We start from the raw sequence: 20,856 nt of genomic DNA, 5'->3' as shown, positions 1-20,856 counted from the left end.
CCCCGGCTCAGATACACAATGCACTTTTCCATACGTTGTTATAAAACATATTAAAGATGCGTGGATATGCAATGTGTTGTTGCAATGCATGTGGATGGAGATGATTTACAAATGTTAAATAACAAAGGTAAACTGTGCTGATAGCGTCTACTGTGGAATTGATAACGTAAAAATAAAGAATATTAGTTCAATGTTTTTTTACCTTTCTGATCGGTCACACAGGTTGTGATGCTGGAGCGGCAGTCCTCGGTCAAACCACAAAACCTATATTTCAGAAGAGCAGCATTTTGGTATCAGCATCATGTCCACACCAACATCCACTCAACAGCTCCTCCCCAAAACAAACCCTGCTTTGCTATTGGTTCAAGATCAATAATACAGTACAGGTTGAATGAATTTGGCTGATGGCAGCATTTCACATACAGTCGCATCACCGCGTTTCCTCCCATTATTCACATAATGCAAAAACAAGTATATTACTGTCGGCATTGGCTAATTCTTTTCTATCACAGGTTTGTATGTTGTACTTCCTTTTGAATTAATTAAAAGCTTACATGTTTATGCCGACATGAGGCTAATGCTCAGCAGTGATTCACTTTAACTAGTGCCTCATGAAGCTGAAGTGGCCGTATGGCTGGAAGGACGGCCCATGGCACAAGAGACTAGAGCTGTTATTGTAAGACAGTGAATCATTAATGCACATTTAACCTAGATTCATTTGTACCATTGCTTTTTTTCCCCTCTCGGCTATTTTCACCATAATATTTACAGTTACAACCATAATCTGAATATTGTCATTAGGCTCTGATTGGATAGGGTTACCCAAATCTTACAGTGTGTTTCTGAACATCTCAATTAGAATAAGACAAATTCAACAACAGAGTGGCACCTTTGCATCTCAATATGCATTGTACTATTAACAATTTGAAATCCAAAAAACTGATAAAAAACGTATCCTTATTTACAATTTAAGAGATGGTTGAGTCATGGTATTGTTCCTTTGATACTAAATTTGGTTCTGTACTTTTTCTGTTACTCTTTGTGCATCAAGAGGTTAAAGATATTTGATCCAGACAAACAAGTACCAATGTGAAGAACAGTCTTCTGCTCATAAATGGAACTATTCATCATGCAGAAAAAAACAAAGTTAACTGGTCACTTGAACGAGTACAGCAGCCAGTGACAGCTGGTGCTAAGAATTTTAATCCTGTTTTGCACGAAATATCAACGACTGTGATGCTACGAAAAGAGCCCAGAGGACAAAGAACAAAAGGGACGACTGTTCACAGAACCCAGACCGGTCAAAATGCTACAAATTGGGGGAAACTCTTTCAGCCGAAAGAAGCTATTTTTCCTTTGTGTCGTGTAGAGGATCTGTTTAAGGGCACACTTTGGACAAGTGTCACTTTGTTCTGGATCCCTCGTGCAATGTCAACACATTCCATGTATGTCTGTAGCAAGTCCCATAGAAATGTGTTGTATTGCTGGTTTGCAGCTGTACAGTTACATAACTTAAAATATATCACGTTTGATGTAATCATTCGCAAGATGTGTTAAAATTGGCGTTGGGTAAACAACAGGGTTTATTCTTTATTTCATTTACAAAGTGGACATCTCACTGCTTTCACAATTCCCAGCTCTGTGTGTTACATAATAAGAGAAGGCGGTCAGTAGTTTGTGAAGGTATTTATTTATTTCAGCAGGTTTTGGGTCAACATGACAATGACCGCAACAATCTGAAGAACTTAGAAACATTTTCGTTCCAGTTTAATACCAAAGTATTCTCTTTCGCCCAAGTTTCAAAGTGGTCACCAATAAAACCCTTGTTTGTGTTCAATGTGGTTTTTGCATCACATGCTTTTAGATGATGGGCAAGCACTCATGCTCAGCTGGTTTGATCATGTGCAAAAACAAAATGGTCATGCAAAGAAACATTTCTTCTTCATGTGATTTTGTGAATTCTTCACAGCTCTCTGCATGGAACAGTTCGGCAGGAAAAGCAACGGTGTTCGCCAATTTCTATTCAAATGTAAAATGTGTTGCACAACACATGTTCTCTTTCTTTTTCAAGATGGATGAGGCTATTCCAGGCCCAGATGCTTGCAGCTGGAAGCACTTTATGCAGCATTACTGATCCACGTCCCTAGATGACGTTCTCAAAGAGCTGCATGGAAGCCATTATGTTTTCATCCTGTTGAGAGCAGAAAGCATGACGCAAGAGAAATGGTGTTTGTGCACAAAGATGCATGAACTCGGCGAATCAATCGTTCAGTTTGACGATTGGATTACCTTTTGGCAGGTTTCTATGAACTCATCAATAGTCACCACTCCATCTCTGTTTCGATCCATTTTCTGAAAAATGTCAGACATGAAAAGGAGGTTTCATATTTAATCAGATATGACATTTTACTAATATGAGGTACAAGTGTGTCATGAAATCAAAGTGATGAACTGTGGCTGTAGAAGAGGTCTGGCCTTTAGATGGGTTTTGAATTTGAAAAGGGGCTTGGTGTCATTTTTCTTTTAAATTCGATTTTCTTTTTCTTTAAGCGAGAGAGACAAGAGTCTAAAACACGACAGTACTCAGGCACACTGGCACACTGAGGTTGTGGTTTTGATCCGGATGTAATAAAACACAGTACATTTAGATGCCAGGGATTCAGCTGTGGTTAAGTGGTTGCAGAGATGAAATACCTGGAAGAATTTCTCCACATGCTCATAGGGAGAGTTGTCTCGTACACTGGGTAAGGTACACCTGCCCATCATATCATAAATGGACGTCATTATTGCCATCATTTCCTGCAGGAAACCAGAGAGACAATACAGAACAACTGCCACAGATTTTGGTTCGCTTTCTCAAAACTGAGAAGGGTTTATTGAATGCACCTCTTTAGTAATGTAGCCGTCTTTATTGATGTCGTACAGGTTGAACGCCCATCGAAGTTTCTCTGTAACGGAGCCTCTGAGCAACACAGACAATCCTATCACAAAGTCCTGGAAAAGAATACACAAGTTTCATTGTTAGCTTTGCGTTTTTTGTGTTTATAGCACAAAACATGCAGTCAGCGGTGAACTCACCTCGAACCGGATGGCGCCACTTCTGTCCATGTCAAACGCGTTGAACAAGAAATGAGCATACGTGGTTGCATCTGAGAACATATAGAACACATGTCAATAGCCGTGAAAAACTTGTACTCATTTTACACTGAAAGTCATGACTTATTTTGCTTTTCTCATTCATCCCAAACATGAAGCAAGATTTACAAAAAAATAATAACAGACCGAGTCAGGGTAGCCATCTTTTATATGCTTGTATGATACCAGTTTGTTATGTGCTGTACCTCCTTGAGGGAAGAACTGCGAGTAAATGGTCTTGAACGTTTCCTCATCCACCAGCCCACTGGGACATTCCTATGAGGAGAAAAACACATTTACATCATTTAAGACAGGCATATCAGATTAGCTAAAATAATCATACAAATAGTAGTTATGCAAGAAGAATAACAGAGTATTAAAGTTAGCACTACTGATATACCATCATTGTATGGTGCTGTGCACAGTTACTGACTGCAGTGCAGGTGTATGGCCACTAGAGGGCATAAAGGAGCAGGATAGCCAAAAGATTCATAAAAGGCAAAGGGAAAATCTCAACTGGAGCCTTTAGTGCTCTTTCTTTATAAATCCTTAAAATGCAGTTACGCCAGAGTAGTACAGTAAAGAAAAGCCCTATGGCACATGGGTACACGCTAGTTAAAATGAAGGAAAAATGCAAGTTGTGCAAATAAAAGACAAAAGTTCTACAACAGCACAACAAGAACAGAGAAGAAAGCAAGTCAGAGAACATCAGATTTTGAAACGTAAAACCTCTTAAAATCTTTTTCATCAGATTTCCCTCAACAGAGCAATCTGCAACCAAGACCAAGGCACCCTGGGGAGATCTAATTGCAGTTCTGTTTACACTGAACATTTCCCACCACAACTCATGCATCGATAAGGTATCAGACACCTCATAACTTTTGCAAGTTTTTTTTAATTATGATATTTTTCACAATATATTTAAGTTTAAATCCTGCTTTGTTTCAATCAGCGTCAGCTCTTCTTCTATTATTTAATGCCACTTGCATTAATATGCATTAGCCGCCTTTGCAGTCAGCACAAATATGAATATTTGTGCATCGCCATCTTTGTGCATGTGTTCGAAGAACACAAAGATAAAAACAATACAGGCACCCACTCATTGAAAACATTGCTCTACAGCACCATGTAGTTAAAGACTGGACACGGTACCTTTAATCAGGACATATACATCTAGATATCCATTATTTTTAATTGTTGGCAGAGAACAGTGTGAAGATCCCCCCAAGGGGTCAAAACATGAATCTGAATGGTCACAGAAAATACTCGGGCTGACTAACACGAATACAATTTCATTGACGAATCGATTAGTTGATTTAAATCGACAGATCTGTAAAACTGAGTTTCTCCACGAAGACTCACACAAAAGCGCCACTTTAAATATTGCGTTTACCAGAGTTGTGCTCTTGAGTTTCTTGGAAATAACGACTTATCGACTGAAGAAATCTAAACAACCAATTAGTGTACTAGTTGACTAAGTACCCTAGGAAGTAGAGAAAAAAAACATCAACATCAATGACGATATTTCTGCTGAATACAAATGGACTTTCTTGTAATCTTTGCTTTTTCCCTTTGAATTACTGGATGATTTTACAGCTTCAAGAATCTCAATCACAAGCGAATAAAACGTCTTGAGAAAGACAACCCGTAAACATATGCATACACACCACACACCACAGATTAGGAATGGTGGTAAGGAATTGTTAATTGTGCCAGAAAGTTGCCTTTATTCCTGTCATTTGGGATGAACTGTGCCGATTGTTTTCATACATTTTTGAAGCCTCTGTAAAGCGACTGAAGCTCCTTCCTGGTGAACTGCGTCTGGGCTTGGAGCTGATCGAGGCCCTCTGGTTGGTGACGCACCATTGAGAGTTCAAAGTCATTGTCACAGCTGTCTGTCAGTGAGAAACAAATACAACAAGGATGGGATGGCAAAGAGGGGGAGGAAGAAAAGAGGACAGAAATAGAGGAAAGAAAGAAAAAACAAAACAAAAAGGAAGAAGGAGGGAGTTGAAAATACTGGAAAATCAAATAGATAGGAGGCAAAAAAATATATGCAGCACACAACTCAAAATGCTCACCATCTTTACACAAACAAGACGTACATTTGAAGACAAAAAGTGAGTTTTAAGAGGGAAGGGCGAGACAAGGAAATGGGTGAGAGAGGGGGTAAGAAGAATTAACAGCATTAATTAAACATGATGAAAGAAGATGAGATCATGGGACATTTTTGTCAGACAGAAGTTTGACAAATTATGAGTAACAAGGGATTGTAGCTCAGAGTGGTTGGAGGAAATAAGCAGATATACAGTGTGGGTGGGTAAGAGCAGTATATGGAGACTTTGGCTTTGTCTGAAATAACTCGTTCTCTATTCCTTACATAATGAATCATCAACAGTTTACTCTATGGCATGGAACATTTGTGTAAAGTCTAAAGTCACATTTTCAGCAAAAGTAGTGCTTTAAATCAAATTCTTTGCTTAAAACAAGAAGAAATAGTGGTAGGAAGAAATGAGGACGGTTGGAGGGAATAAAACAGACCGACAGTGTACATCCTTTTGCACCATTGTGGCAAGTGTGCACAATGTCACACCTGAATGCAATGCAGCCATAATTCATCTCATCATCATTCAATAAAAAACAAAAAATGAAGGGAAAGAAGTTCACATAGATCACTGGGATGAAATGAAAGTTAAAGCTAAAGCGCAGAGGAATACTCACCATCTTTATAAGAGCAAGAACACAAATGGGAAGTTGAAAAGGACCAGACCAGGAAGAGATGGGGATGAAGGGATGAGAGGGGAAGAAGAGAGAACTGTTAAAATATTTAGTTTGAAGTCGACAGATTACCAACATACTGTAGTGATCACGTTATTAAAGGATATATATATATTTTTAAACAACATTAACATGCCAATATGTGCACTGAAAGAGTTTTTGGTTGTTGCAAATGTTTGTCCAGTATGAATAAAATGAGTAATTACAGCAAACCAAAAGCTTTCTATGTATATACTGTATGTGAGTGTTTTCTAAAACGTAAACTGTCTTTTAATATTTTACAGCCAGCTCGACTCTGCACTTATTCATAAATAAAGTATCACTTTTACGGTCAACATTATTGTTCTAATGCTACACAAAACACCAAAGACAGAATGTGAACATTCATACATCTCTTTATGTCTTACCTTTGAGTGGCAAGGGCTCCCAAACCCCAAACTGTTTGAGTACGACATAAAACATTCCAATAACAACAGCAATGGCAAATACTTCCATGCCATCCACTTCCATTGTTGCCTTGCATTAGATATGTCCTGTGCCACGTTTTAACAGGCATCAGCAGTTCTATTCACTTAAATGAAAGCCCCAACTTAAACCACTGACCATTTAAGACGAGACAGATTGTCCGCAGAGCATCCTCTTTTAAGAACACAAGTTCAAAGTCCACCATGAGTCAAGAAATATCTAATTCATAGAGTGACAATCCCCCAAAATGATCCAAAGCTTTCTCCACTCGCAAACGATCCATCTCTGTCACTACGCGCTGGCATCTCACCTCCTGGCCAGTTCATTTTTAGGATCTCTCCCACAACTCCATCAACTCCACCCTCCACTCTCTCCATCTCCTCTCACTCCGTCCTGAGCCGTGTGCACGCCTGCGCGTCTCAGCTTGGTTACTGAAGGAATTTCTTTACAGTCTCTGATTGACAATCTAAGCTGCCTTCATTTGCTCAGTCATTTCAAGGATGCAAAGCTGTAAAAACCAAGCATTGATCCACATCCGCTGATGGCTGGGATATGAACCGCACTTAGAATGAAGAAGCCTGCCCTGCCCTGTGTGGCGCTGCTTGTGTCTACTATGTCGTTCAGCTATACACGCAGTCAATAACTCGGGGCTGAACGACACCGTGACCGCTGCAGCTGTGAAAACGGTGCTCCGTTTGTGAGATTGTAATTAAGAATGGTGACGTTTAAGTGAATTATATATCTGCGCTGCACACCTTCAGAGCTCAATTTATATCGCTTCTGTGAAATGCTCTGCATAACACGCATGCAGAGTGTTGGTGGTCTAAAAAGTACTTTTTCACTTTTTGCTTTTAAAGAGCGAGCAAGTGTTTTTGTGATGATAATGAGGACAGCGAGAGTGAAGAAGAACAGGAGTACAGTTCACAGCTGATGACTCTGCACAACATAATGGACTCGGTGAAAGTACAGAGAGGGGGCGGAGGGCAAATCAATTGTTGAGAGGTAAAATACTGGTCTTGGAAGAGGGAGGGAAAGCGGGCCAGAAATGCATTTCGATAGCCCGGGGAGGGTTTATGTAAATGGACATAAAACCTGTCAGCATATGAAACAAACTGGTATATTGACGCCACAGCGTTACGTTTGTTTTGTGTTTTTCGGAGCGCTGCTGGTGCTATCCCAGTTCAAGATGCAACTTTAACAGAGCGCACAGCTCACTCAGAGTAAGTGCACCTGTCTTGCACTGGACATACAGTACTAACATGGATTTCCATAATAATATGCTTAACTTATAGCCTTATGTATGAGTCAGAGTGTAAAATCAGAGGTGATGGTTCGCCCAGGCCAATAAAATGCTGCAAGTAGTTACCCTTCGCAGTGTATCTGATGTGTGGGCTGATCCTACCTCACCGGACAGAAACACACTCAGCCATTACACAACATGCAAGATGTATGAGCTCATGTGGGAACTTGCCTGCCAGAAAAAAATAATGCAGCATGATACTGTTTAATGCACCTTAAGTGCTGATCTATCCCTGTTCTTCTTTTAAACACAGACAAGAGTGAGGTGGCTTAAAGCATGCAGAGATGCAGACATTGCAGCAACCGGTCTAACCATCAGGTTTTAATGACTGCAGTTGAGAGCAACATTACAGCTCAGAGCCTGGGCCCATCTATCAAAAACCATCACACCAGTTCTCGTCACACAATTAAACACCGTGAACGTCGCTCGCTCGCTCGCTCTCAGCCTTTTTCTTAGTGCACGCTTTTAGCTCTTTCATTGATTTTTATGCATTTTTATTTTTGGCAAGAAATCACCCGTCTGGAAAGGCTTCATACACACCTCGCATTGTGCGAAGGGGGATTCCACCTGCCCTTTCATATGAGTTTTGTTCAGGTTCCACTCAACTTAAACTTAAATCTGCATTGACAACACTAATTACCTGAGAAACTATACATAAACAAATGGTATGACAGCCATTCAAAATGACATTTTTACAGCAGTATTTCCATGATCTGTGGGTTACTCCCATTTTAACAGCTGATATGATTTGACAGAGAGCTCGAATGTTTTCACTCTCTATAATATGATATGACAGCTATAGCTTCCTCTCCGGTGCAGTTATCAAAGAGTGCAGGAGGCCCAGCAGCAGCCACAATAAAACATGTATTATTAAAATGTATATTCTGATGATTGTGTTTTTCCTCACCTTCCTAACTACAGAAACAATAGTTTATAAACGATGTAATGCATTGCATCATGGAACCAGACATCGATTTCATCACGAAACAGCAGTTCCACATTTTCCAGCATTATTTTTTAATGTTTGGAATATATTTGTGTTGGGTCGAGTGTGCAGACTACCTTCTACTGTACAGGAGACACTCAGGAGCTATGATGTTCAGACACCACTAGAGGGAGATCAAGTTGTATTTGGTGAAGATCTGCTTGTACGATTTTAATAACTAAGGATCCCGGTGGAAAATAAAATAGTAAGTGCGAATAATGATGAATTTGAGCTCATAGAGTGCTGACAAAAGTTTCAGTACATTCTGAAAATATACTTAAAGGCCTCATAAATAAAAGACCATTTCATTGCTAAAGTCCAAATTAGCAGTGGAGTTCATTGTTATATTCAAATTGTATGATTAATGTGATGGTTGGTCAGCCATCAGAGCGTTTGTGTTACTGTTTTCGTCCTGTCCGAGGCACATGGCCTTCCGTCTGTTGGCAGAAGCAGTAAAGGACAACAGCTGGTCTTTTCTGGAAACAGCAGAGGAGACATGTTGTCTGTTCATCACTACGTTTGTTACCCAGACTGATAAAAGTATCAGAGGGGGAGAAAAAAACATTTGATATATTCGTTGAAATAAGTGAATTATGAGATATTGCTCGGACAGACTGCAGAAATTAATATCTGTCCTACCGGTCAAGTGCACAGAAAGTACAATGTCAATCATTTAGATATAAAGGGGGCATGTAGGGGCAGTCAGTGGGCGACACTGTGCTCATCATCTGACTATAAAGCAACGGATCTCTGTCTGTCTGTTCTTCACAGAGCTCGTGAACAGCTCATCTGATCAACTCCCCCCCACACTGCTTTATTCGAGTCCCACCCCCCCTGCTGTCCCACACAATTATGCACATTTTCAATACTGTATTGTTGCGGTTTGTTATCCTGGTGGTGTACCTGGCCCTTGTTGCGTGGTACTGGCGATAATCCACTTGACGAGGCAACACTTCATCAGAGATTTACGCGTGAGCCGTGGTTTCTCCCACTTGGCGCCGTCTGTCTGTCCACCCGGGTTCGGATCGGTCCCATTGGCATCAGGCCGCAGGCCGCCATCCCCCGCCTTTCCATCCGCCTGAGGGAGACAGAAAAGAAATTGTCCTCCGAGAGAGAAAAAGACAGAAGACAGACCTCATGGTGCTTCTGCACTTTTCCCCCACCAGAGGGTCCGCATGAACGCAACATGGAAGAAGAACGCAAGCCACTCTGCAGGGAAACCGAGTCACACAACCCAGCTACACATTTTACCACAGCAACCAACCTTCTTCACCAAATTCCTTGCATGTGTGTCCAAACTTACCAGAAGGCTATAGGTTCCTCATCTCCTTTCTGCTTTATTTGAGTCCAATGTGTAAATCATATTCACGATAAGTGTCAATAATAATTTATTACGTTCACCAACAGCCTCTCAGAGCTGCAAGCGCGACTGTAGACTCGGTCTTGTCGTTGGTATCATTGATTAGGAAAGTTAATAATGTTCCTTTTGCAGAGCATCAAACCGCACATAGCGACAAAGATGCAAATCAATACATCACCCCTCTCTCGTCATGTCCCATCAGTTATCTTGGAGTCCATTGGGTCTCTCGAGACTAGAACTAGGTGTAGAACTTAAAATCCACTGTCTGGTATCAAATGGTTTGGCAAGATAGATCTGCTTTGATAGCTTTCTGTGGTGAAACGTGCTTCAGCAAAGCTCTTGTGACAGCTGGACCAGCAGCAGGAGTAACTTACAGACATCCAACCAGCTTGCGAGTATGGATAATAAGATCCATACCTCCGTAATCAGTACTCATAAAATAAGTGATTATCTTTATGTGGTTGCAGGGGTCTCGGAAATCCCTCAGACTCTTTGCACCTACATGATGCATTCGAGCATATTTTAACATTGCAGTCAGGAAAAGATCCGTTTATATACAGTTCTTTTGTGTGCATTATACAGATTTAAGAAATATCAAAAATGTTGAGAATGTGCTTCGTTTCTAGAAAAAGAGAACAAATCTAATATTCTTGTAACATGAGCACTTATGAGAATAGGGAGATGCAAGCTCTCGTTTCCAGTTATTTTCACCACACATAACATCTCCTCATCTCACCGTGGATGCACACTCAGTGTTTCTATATTCTGATTCATATTTCAGCGATACAATTTTTTTTACATTTATGAATTAATGATTTAAATAGCACAACCAAATACTAATCCGTTGTTATAACCGTTTACGAATCCAAAGATGGTAACTGATGCTTTTTGTGTTTTGATTACTTTGTTTGGAAGCGTCTTCGTTGGGCTGTCTTTCACTTTTACGAGGGTGCAATAGGAAGGGTTTGTAGAGAAATTAGATAGGGCTGCTATCTGGGGAGCTCCTCCATCCCCCCTGGTCCTCTTTTTGAATATGAAAGGACGCCAACGCATACAGAACATCGAGAATGCCGCTCAATAATTCACACTCCTTAAAACCGCACCAATAAAAGATCAGAATTAGCTACCACTGTGGGGTGAAAGATGACTTTAAAACACTAAGACTGATACTTGATGGACCCTCCAAAAGAACTCATAAGCAAACAGACACGTACTGTACATACACACACGGAGTCATGAAATCCATTCTTGAGTTAGGGTTAACCCAATAAATGAAAAAAACATCAGTCAAACTAAATCATCTGTGACCCATTTTAAAATGTCTGAAAACTGGTGGAACAGATCTGAAGGAGAAGGTGATTTGGGGTCTTCACATCCAGAGCGCCGTATTATTCAAAGGACTGAAACCATTGGTAGCGAGTAGTGAGATGCTCCCCGTGATCATCTACGTCATAATGAACGCTGCAGGCGACCATCCTCCACTGATCATCACATATGCTACCGTTACGCGCGCGCGCGCGCACGCACGCACGCGCACACACACACACACACACACACACACACACACACACACACACACACACACACACACACACACACACACACACACACACACACACACACACACACACACACACACACACACACACACACACACACACACACACACACACACACACACACACACACACACACACACACACACACACACACACACACACACACACACACACACAGCTTCTTCCAGCGCAGTTGCAAAAGAGACATTGGCATCGATAGTTTCACAGACTGAACAAGGTGGAAACAGATGGTGATGTGGTCTAAATACCCGACAATCAAATGTACGGTCCAATGCTTTTTCTCTCTAATGCTCACTCAAGTGTTATGACTTTCTGCTGCTGATGAATTAGAAAGTACAAAAAAATCTAAAAAAAGTACTCTTGGTACACTATAAGTACATCCAGGAATATTACAATGATGAATCACTCTGCATGAGAGTCTATCCCTGCAACAAATAAATCAAAGCATATGGCAGTAGATGTTTCTTGTACCTGCATTGCGTCTGGATGTGTGTTGCCGTCGTGCAGAATAAATCGTTTGCAATCCTTCTCCGCTCGCGCTCCTCAAATGACTCTGAGGTGATCTGCAGCAGAGACAGAGAGAAAAAAAGCCATTTGAAGGAGGAGCAGAGCTGCTCAGAAGGCTGAGCTCACACACCGAGCTGAGGATAAACACTATAAAACTACAATCATCACAGCTAGAGATTAACACACGTTTGAAGCTGAAGAGTCAAAGTTTTTAAAACACGATTCAGTCTGCGGCCAGCGGGAGAGTCCTGATCCTCAACAGATCGAGCATCAAAGCCTGAGCTGCCCTCAACAAGTGAAGATGAGGCGAAGGATTTATAGAGCGACAGAAGGAGGAGGTGATGAGGTGTTCACATCGTGACACGTATTATTAGAAATGCCAGACATATTAAAACCTGCAGTGAAGGTGCATAAGTCCAAACTCAGACAGGCTCCAACAGTGCGACTCTCTGAGGAAATTAAAAAGGGATTGTTGTGTTTCATACTCACATACTGTCCAAATAGATCTGCTGGTTTTATGGCTCAGTGCACTTGGCTGGCTGTGTCATCCTGCTCAGTTAAAAGAATGAAAAATAGAAGATTTTATTTAATTGACTCATTTACTTTTTTCGCACCATTTTAGTTATTTTTGTGCCTACATATAAATATTACAATAGTTATTGTGGGGTGGTCTCCCTAATACATGATGGTGACTTTCGGTGGATTGTTGCTTTGTTCTTGCTAATTGTTGTCAAACTATAGAAAACAACACTTCCCATCAACATTGAATAAACCGGTTGCATTTAGGTTCACAATGTCCTGAAACCAGTCTCAAAACTTACTTTGATTTGACTTTGAAATATAATATCACAGCCCAGTGAGAGCACACTCTGTGCCGTGCACCTGCTTCTGTCCATGGTTTCATATTAACTTGGAAGGTAAACGAATACGAGCGCAGGAAGCGGCCTGAGCCCAAAATATGCCCCGACATTGCCAGAGGGGAATCTGACAAAAGAAACAAACATGAAGATCAACTGGGGGTGGAGAGAGAGACATGAGAGAAAGACGGGTTTAGCTGATGGAAAGAACTAAATATGTTTTATAATATCATTATCTAGCAATACAACTGAACTGAGGTTGACAGGAGTGTCATTAGTTTTGCAGGTATTTAATAGTAAACCTATTTTGGTCTAATTCCAAAGGTTTGACTCAATGATGGTGCTAAAGTAAAAATCTGAGGATCATCAAAGTCACTCTAGCCACTAGCAAGGCTAAACATGTCAGCAATTTTAAATTCAAATCTGATTATTAACCAATGTTTGCAACATCTCAACTGGAGAAAGTATGAGAGTATTAGCATTCAGTCTGTCCTTGTGCCTCTTGTCTTCCTACAGGTCGCTCACGCCTGCAGAACCTGAGCTTATTTTTAGCCTCACAAGTTCCAGAGAGCCTCCAGTCTCCCCGCGGTGCCTTACACATCGGCTCAGGGTTTAATTGAGGGTGTTCAGTGCAGATGTGCCTTCTCTGCGAGTGTTCGTGTGTCTGTGAAAGGGAGCGTCTTCGATTTTCTCTCCGTCCTCATAAATGTTGCATTTTCTTTCAGAATTTGTCAGTAACACTTGCATGCATGGCTGCACACAGCTGTGCACATATTCACACTTTGTCTCCGGCTGTGCCGCAAATAATCCACTGCGTCTCCTCCGTTGGTATGCAACATGATCATAGCCTTGAAATGTAATATTGCAACCCGTTTGTGGTGAATAGAAAGCAGAGTGATGTTAACGCAATGGGGTAGATGAGGATAAAACAGCCTCATAGCAAAGAGGACATTAAAAACATAAAAAGGTCTCAAAATAAACACTCCACAGCTGTCGCAATAAACAAAACTACACAATAAATCACATGCTAACACATGCTCTCAATGAAATGCTGACATGCTGATGCTAAGCAGGTAATCTGCTGTTGTATTTTTTGAGTTTTAGGAGTTTAGTGCTTCACTCTCTTGCAGTTTAGTTAACGACTAAATGTAACTTTCTTTTTTTCACACTGGACGCAATACTATAACCACTTCACGTCCCCTCTGCTGCACCCCACTCACATTTTACTGACCCCTGACGTTTAGAGGAATCATAATGCCAAGGCATGTCAACGTTTTAATTAACTCAACAACCCTAATCTGTCTCCTGTGTTAATTATGTGTGTGCAGGTCTGAGCAGCTCTGAAGATGCTCCTCGTTATTCGGGACCACTGAAGGTTACAAGTTAATTACACTGTCTGCCATCAATTAACTTACAGAATGCAGTGAATCAAAGTTTTAGATGATATTCACACCTGTAAATGTTCAGCACCACAGACAGCGACTGAGTTCAGAGGTCACATCTGCGATCGTCCTGGGGTACATCCCAAGTCTCTTAATTGCATCCCCGTTTCCCTCACTTGCGTCCTTTCCTTGCGTCTCTTAGTCCCTCCCACCAGGGATGCACGGAGAGACGCAAGGAAACCATGCGAGGAGAGAGGAAACGAGGAAATGACAATCAAGAGACTTGGGATGCACTAAACCGCAGGGAGAGGAGACAGAGGTGACCTACCACTGGAGCGATGACTGATGTCACACCTGCATCGTCTTTCCACAGATTTGACCACACCTGCTGAGTCACACACAGCTTAATCAGCTCCTCGCCACCATCTTTGCCTTATACTGTGTCTGTGTGAAACTAAACGGTGAATGTTTTTGGTTGGAGGATGATGCACAACGCACACAGAGAGTGTTTGTTTCTCCTCTGCTTTCCATTATTTAACACTTGTGCGCTCTGAGTTCTGAGCCCCGGGGGCCTCAGTGCGACGAGATCTACCTGCTATCCATATACAATTTGATTTATTTAGGAATTTACACTGAAGTCAATAATTGGTCTTTCCACTTTTACTACACTGCATTTTGAAAATAGTTTGATTACCAAATATTTAAAAAAAATGTATTCACAAAAAACAGTATGATAAGCATGGATTTCAATCACTAACTGGTGTTATTATTATTTTGGAACTGGATAATAATTCATCTGTTTAATTTTCAGTTTGGACACCAGATGTCCCCATTGGCCATAACATGACAAGTTAGCTGCTGATTTGTTTGCGTCTCAGTTCAACAAAGAGACTCAAAACATCTGATGAAACTCACCAGATAAGTTGTTAAATGTGCTACATTTGTTCATCTTTCTCCACATTTACATAATCCGAGTCTCACTCTCCTGACCTTTGATTATGTTCCAGTGTGTAATCATAGGATGTCTCTGTTGACTTTATGGCCGTAGGGTGATTAGCCTGATGTAACACCCAGTAATATGTTAACTGTTCACGTGCTGATATGTGTCAACGCTCTCTCTCTCTTTGAAGCAAGTCACATAAAAATACTCAACTAGCGTGTTGTAAAGAAACTCGAATTTACTCGACAGATGTTTCAGCCTTCAGGGACAAAGCTGTGACTATCTGTCCTAATAACTGTATGAAACTCGGAGGATGACTGCAGTATTTGTCCATGGTGGGGCTTTCTGCCTGCAGGACATTTCTCTTTCTCTGTGTAAATCTCCTAATGGTTTTGTTTACCCTTCAGCGACAATAATTACTTACTGGGCAGAAAGCGCTGCCATAAAAAGAAACAGGAAATCTGTTACTGCTCATACATTTCTTGTTGCTCTCTCTCTGTCTCAAACACACTTGTGGTTGGTCTCACACACCCAAACACACTAAAATGGATTTACATTCTTCTGCAGTTACTCTACAGCAGATTAAGAGTTTAGTGGAGCAGGACTTTCTTGCACTTACTGGCCAGACTTCACTAAAGAAACATGCCGAGGATAGCATATCTATGGTCCGCCTCGGTTTCCTGGCTAAGATGTGACGTCAGTCTGGAGGGAAAAGTGGGGGCCCATTGAGATCCATTCACTATCTGCTGAGGATGTGAGTGGCTGTGGCTGCTTCTGCACCACCCACTTCATTTCCCCACAATCAACAGGAAGACTGGAGGCCAAGGAGAGCAGCCGCACTCTGCAGGAGAGGAAGGACGTGGAGGTCCAGCTGTACAGTCAGAACAAAGGGAAACAATCAAGGCAAAGGAATGAGCAAGAATCAGAAAGAAGTGAAGAAAATCCAGACAGTTTATCTGCAGAACTTGGAAAAACTAAACCAGGGGATAAAGGCAGACAAGAAAAGTTGGAAACCAAAGGAAGGAGACTTTGCTGCAGCGATGGAAAAGCTGCGACAGCCTCCCACAGCTGGAAAAGTAACCAAAAGCTCAGCACACAGAATCAGCAGAGATCTCACCTGCTCCATCTGCCTGGATCTCTTCAAGCAGCCGGTGTCCTTGCCCTGCGATCACACCTTCTGCCAGGGGTGCATTGAGGGTTACTGGACCGGTCCCCGGGGCCCCATTCAGGGAGGCACAGGCTCCTGCCCTCAGTGCAGGAAGGTGTACCCGGGGCAATGCTACAGGCCCAACCGCATCGTTGCCAACATAGTGGAGAGCTACTGTCAGGGTCTGGAGGAGAGCGGGACTGGACCTTGTCTGGCAGATGTTGGAGTGGCGGAGATGGTTCCTGCTCCGGTCCCACGCTGCAGCCGACACAGAGAGGAGCTGAAGCTTTACTGTGAGGAGGACCAGGAGCTGGTGTGTCTGGTGTGTGGTCTCTCCCAGGAGCACAGGAACCATACCATGGTGTGTGTCCAGGAGGCTGAACAGAAGTACCGGGTGAGTGGAGCCTTAAGTAAACATCAACGAGTAAAAGTAGATGTGACATTGTATTTGAAGAGAGAAGCAGGTCAGTACACGGTGATGTTGTGTCTCTGTCCGCTCAGGCGTCTCTCAGCGGCTCCATGGATTCCCTCAAAGCTGAACTCAACACTGCGCTGCAGTGCGACAGGGAAGCCGAGGACGAGGTTAAAAAGCTGAAGGTGAGCGGAAACGCTTCCAAAACACACATACATATCAGTACGACCTATTTGATGTCTTAAAATCTGATTTTACCAGAAAGGAATGGGTGTATCTGCCAAACGGATGTGATAATGTTTCTTATTTCCAGCACAGATTGTTACAGTACAACAGAAAAGAAAAAAACATGGCGTAGAGTTCCCATCTTTCTGCAAAGACTGGAAGTGATTGCTCTCAGTGACAATGCTCCTCACCCTCCACCCACTCAGGAGCACACCGCTGACCTGAAGCAGCGCATTGAGGCCCAGTTCAGCGACCTGCACCAGTTCCTGTACCAGGAGGAGAAGCTGCTGCAGGTGAAGCTGAAGACGGAGGAGCGCAGAGAGCTGATCCGACTGGACGAGCACAAGGCCCTGCTGTGTGTGGAGATCTCTCGTCTGCAGGGAGCCGTCCACGAGATCGAGGACAAGCTGAAAGAGCAGGACGCCTTCACTCTGCTCCGGGTAGGTTCGGAACATCATGCACCATGAAAACAGTCCGTCTGGAAGTTATTTACAGCATGATGAGTCAGCTCTGGGGATGATTACGAAATGCTGAGCTCTGTGTTTCAAACTTATTTGTTTCCAGAACTATTTATATCCTAATGACACAGAAGAGATCACACAGCGGAAGTTAGTTTTATACATCATTCAGTCAAGTACTTCTGTGCCAAAATGTTAAACAGGCTCCAACATTAACACTCAAGACTTAACCGAGCAGGGTGGGACCATTGTGGCTTTTCCTGTGTCAGTTAGTACGCTGTTCTTAAAAGGCCGTGAACAGATCGATGATGTCAGTTTTGCATTTATTTGAAGTGTAACGTTTTAGAAATGTTAACACTGCTGCTGCTTTTCTAACAACAAAAGACTTGAGCAGTGAGTGGAGACAGGATGTAGGCCAGTGATCTCACTCGTTGATCTGGAGGATAAGGAGTTTAGCTCGGGGCCATACTGTGGGACTTTCCCCCGGCCACAGGGAGATCCCACAGGGTGGATAGCGTGAGCTCAGACATTGATGTAATGTGGAAAAAAAGCTTTATCCTATTTCCACACACACAACAAATCTAATCACCGGTCTGCGTCTCTCTTGTCCTGTGTTTATTCTCGTGTCTCGTTTCAGAGCATCAAAGTCCTGCTCCAGAGGTGAGTGTGGGAAATGTTTTTTCTATCGTGGATGGGCTTCGTCTTTCGCTCTTTACTGTTCTGACTTTTGCTTTCGTTGGCAGGCCTTCGCTGAAGTTTGAGAAACCTACGTTTACACCGCCCAGCCTGTGCGAGGGCCGGTTTGCGGGACCCCTGCAGTACAGAGTGTGGAAATTCATGAAAGGAAGCCTTTATCCAGGTACTTGAAGTGACACTTTAAACCCCATCATCTGATATCAAAGAATCATTTGAATGTTTGGTAATTACTTTCCCTGTTTTTAGTTCCAGCAGCCATCACCTTTAACTCCAGCACGGCCAACCCTTGGCTCAGCCTCACCTCCTCCCTCACCTGTGTTCGCTACCAGACCTTTAACCACACCGTGCAGGACAACCCCTCCAGGTTCAACGCTGCCCTGTCCCTGCTCGGGAGCCAGAGCTTCACCCACGGGCGACACTACTGGGAGATCGAAGTCTACAGCAGCACAGTCTGGACCGTGGGGGTGGCCCGAGAGTCGGTGCCCAGGAAGGGAGTCATCAAGGCCCTCCCGGCCAACGGCTTCTGGACTCTCTCCCTCTCTTACGGGATTCAGTACATGGCTGGCACTTCGCCCCCCACCGTCCTGTCCCTGGATGAGCCGCTGGCCCGGATCGGCGTGTACCTCGACTACAAGAGGGGCCTGGTGTCCTTTTACAACGCAGAGTGCATGACACACCTCTTCACCTTCAGGGAGACCTTCACTGAGACGCTGTACCCTTACTTCAACCTGGGCTTTCTGGATAAAGTGCATGAAAATGAGCCTCTCAAAGTTTTCCTACCAAAGATTTAACAAAACAAAAGGTGATACAAATGCAACTGAAGAGGGACCACAGAGGTGAAAAATGACCAAACGATAATGGAAAATGTACTTTCCACTGTACAGAATTAGAGCAGAGTTGTGATTTTGCAACGCACATTAGAAATTAGAACCACCTGTCCAATAGAAACAGGTGTATCATAAAGGGGCCACGTGGAGTTTTCAAACAAATAAAAGTTTAAATTCAGTGTTACTCACCAAACGTCCTTGAGGTGTAACATGCATTTCCCTCCTCATAAAACATTTGCAACGATGACTTTCACTGCAGCATTGTGCGTCACGTCTGCAGGAGACCGGTGTGCTCGTGTGTTTGCCGGCTTGCAGTCTTCTTCTTACCTGACTTTGCTGACGCTTTAGCATATATTTGTGTGTCATCGCCACCTGTTGATCAGTGGACGGACTGTGCATCACAAAGAAAACAGAAACCCTCTCACTGAAAAGTAACAGCAACACATGTTGTATCGTTTGTCTACTGCCACACATTTCATGTCAGAGAAGCTGTGCTTCAGTGAAGAAAGTGAAACTGTCTGTTTTATTTTTTAATGATTCAATAATCTTTCTTGTGCATGATACACTAACACATTCAATAAAACATTTTAATCGCTCTATACTGTGATTATCATTGTTAAATAAATGTACTTTATGCATTAGTTGTTCAGATGGTGTCATATCATACAAATGATGTATTTGGTGCATTCAGGGACCTTGGGAGATGTTAAGCTTCTTTGGTAGCGGGACGATTGTGAGAGTGAGACTTATTCGCCTTTTTCATGTGAACAAATGGTTTCAGTTTTGGATATCTACTTTGTACTTGTTGTGCTTGATGCCTTGACTGTAACAACTGTTTTTACCCTGAATGATCCAACATTTTAATAAAAGCATTTCTTGAAACTTGTTTCACCCCCAAGTGCTCTTATTCCACTGATTTAATCCCTTTGTTCTTTCTTTGACCCCAGTCATGTTGTGTGTGTCCTGTGAGGGCATTTCCTCCTTTAATACCAGGCTGAAAAGCAGCGGTTTACTGTCCTCTCTGGTTTAAAGTTGCTCCTATGACCACACCCTGTAAGATCCACCTGTAACCACACCCACCGGTGACGTCACAGTGTACTGACACCCACCAGAGTACGCTTCTACATCACTGGATCCAGTTAAGAAATAAAGTCACTGGGGATAAAGCAAAATCAAGATTTTTCAGCAGGTGTTAAGTTTCTGTTTAAGGTCAGTGGATAAAAAATGACTGATGAGCAGTTAGAAGGGAAATGTACTGGACTGCTGTGTGTTGTAAGAGAATATAAAGCACAGAAACCCAATTTAAAATACTCAAACTATAATGTGAGGGAATGTTAATGTTCTTCAAAAATGGAAATGAAAAATATTAAATGAAACACCAGGTCTGATTTCAGCAAAAAAAACTGAGCTTTGATGAATCGCTTCTGTCCATTCTTATTATTATTACGATTAATACATTCATTAAAAGTGAACTTTTAACCGCAGAGAGTAAAAGGTGACATTATGATAAAAAAGCAACAAGAAAACTACATTACATACATTTTACATCTCAACACTGTCCTATGACGTAATCCGCTCATTACAGACGCTGGATTCACTCAAAGCAATGACTGCAAACTCGTCCTCGCCTCTCATCCTGCACAGCTAAATAACAAAGACGAGTAAAGATGCGATTCTTCTGCACGGCTTCACCCCGTCCAACAGATGCGAATGTAAAGTATGCGGGTTGGTGTTTTGCGGTATCAATCCGTGCATTCACTCCTCCTCCACCTGGGTGTGTCCGACCAAATGTTAGGGGGGGG

At 42.4% G+C, this 20,856-nt stretch overlaps 2 protein-coding genes across 2 annotated transcripts; one reads left to right on the top strand and one right to left on the bottom strand.

Moving 5' to 3' along the window:
• Nucleotides 1-1,791: 1,791 nt before the first annotated feature.
• LOC306792381 (calsenilin-like) lies at nt 1,792-12,379 on the bottom strand. Its single transcript, XM_079289458.1, has 10 exons — nt 12,297-12,379; nt 12,075-12,166; nt 9,567-9,741; nt 4,906-5,030; nt 3,342-3,411; nt 3,079-3,149; nt 2,887-2,994; nt 2,695-2,799; nt 2,290-2,352; nt 1,792-2,191 (listed from the first exon to the last, which is right to left on the bottom strand). Exons 2-10 carry the CDS (start codon nt 12,078-12,080, stop codon nt 2,144-2,146), a joined length of 771 nt encoding a protein of 256 aa, XP_079145584.1. The 5' UTR covers nt 12,081-12,166; nt 12,297-12,379; the 3' UTR covers nt 1,792-2,143.
• Nucleotides 12,380-16,104: 3,725 nt separating this feature from the next.
• On the top strand, nt 16,105-20,856 carry trim69 (tripartite motif containing 69). The gene is made up of 6 exons (XM_079289459.1): nt 16,105-16,830; nt 16,938-17,033; nt 17,280-17,513; nt 18,169-18,191; nt 18,275-18,390; nt 18,474-20,856. Exons 1-6 carry the CDS (start codon nt 16,201-16,203, stop codon nt 19,016-19,018), a joined length of 1,644 nt encoding a protein of 547 aa, XP_079145585.1. The 5' UTR covers nt 16,105-16,200; the 3' UTR covers nt 19,019-20,856.

This window comes from Melanostigma gelatinosum (assembly GCF_949748355.1).
Source record: "Melanostigma gelatinosum genome assembly, chromosome: 18".
NCBI lineage: Eukaryota > Metazoa > Chordata > Actinopteri > Perciformes > Zoarcidae > Melanostigma > Melanostigma gelatinosum.
This window is presented reverse-complemented; position numbering and strand designations above follow the sequence as displayed.

Bases quoted from the DNA above. Each gene is read 5' to 3' on its own strand.
- LOC306792381 (XM_079289458.1), bottom strand. The intron at 2,800-2,886 runs GTGCATTCAATA...GGTTTCCTGCAG, and splicing joins ACGGCTACATTACTAAAGAG to GAAATGATGGCAATAATGAC. The intron at 2,353-2,694 runs GTATTTCATCTC...GACATTTTTCAG, and splicing joins ATGTGGAGAAATTCTTCCAG to AAAATGGATCGAAACAGAGA.
- trim69 (XM_079289459.1), top strand. From the start codon at position 16,201: ATGAGCAAGAATCAGAAAGAAGTGAAGAAAATCCAGACAGTTTATCTG. The intron at 17,514-18,168 runs GTAGGTTCGGAA...GTCTCGTTTCAG, and splicing joins ACGCCTTCACTCTGCTCCGG to AGCATCAAAGTCCTGCTCCA. The intron at 18,192-18,274 runs GTGAGTGTGGGA...TTTCGTTGGCAG, and splicing joins ATCAAAGTCCTGCTCCAGAG to GCCTTCGCTGAAGTTTGAGA.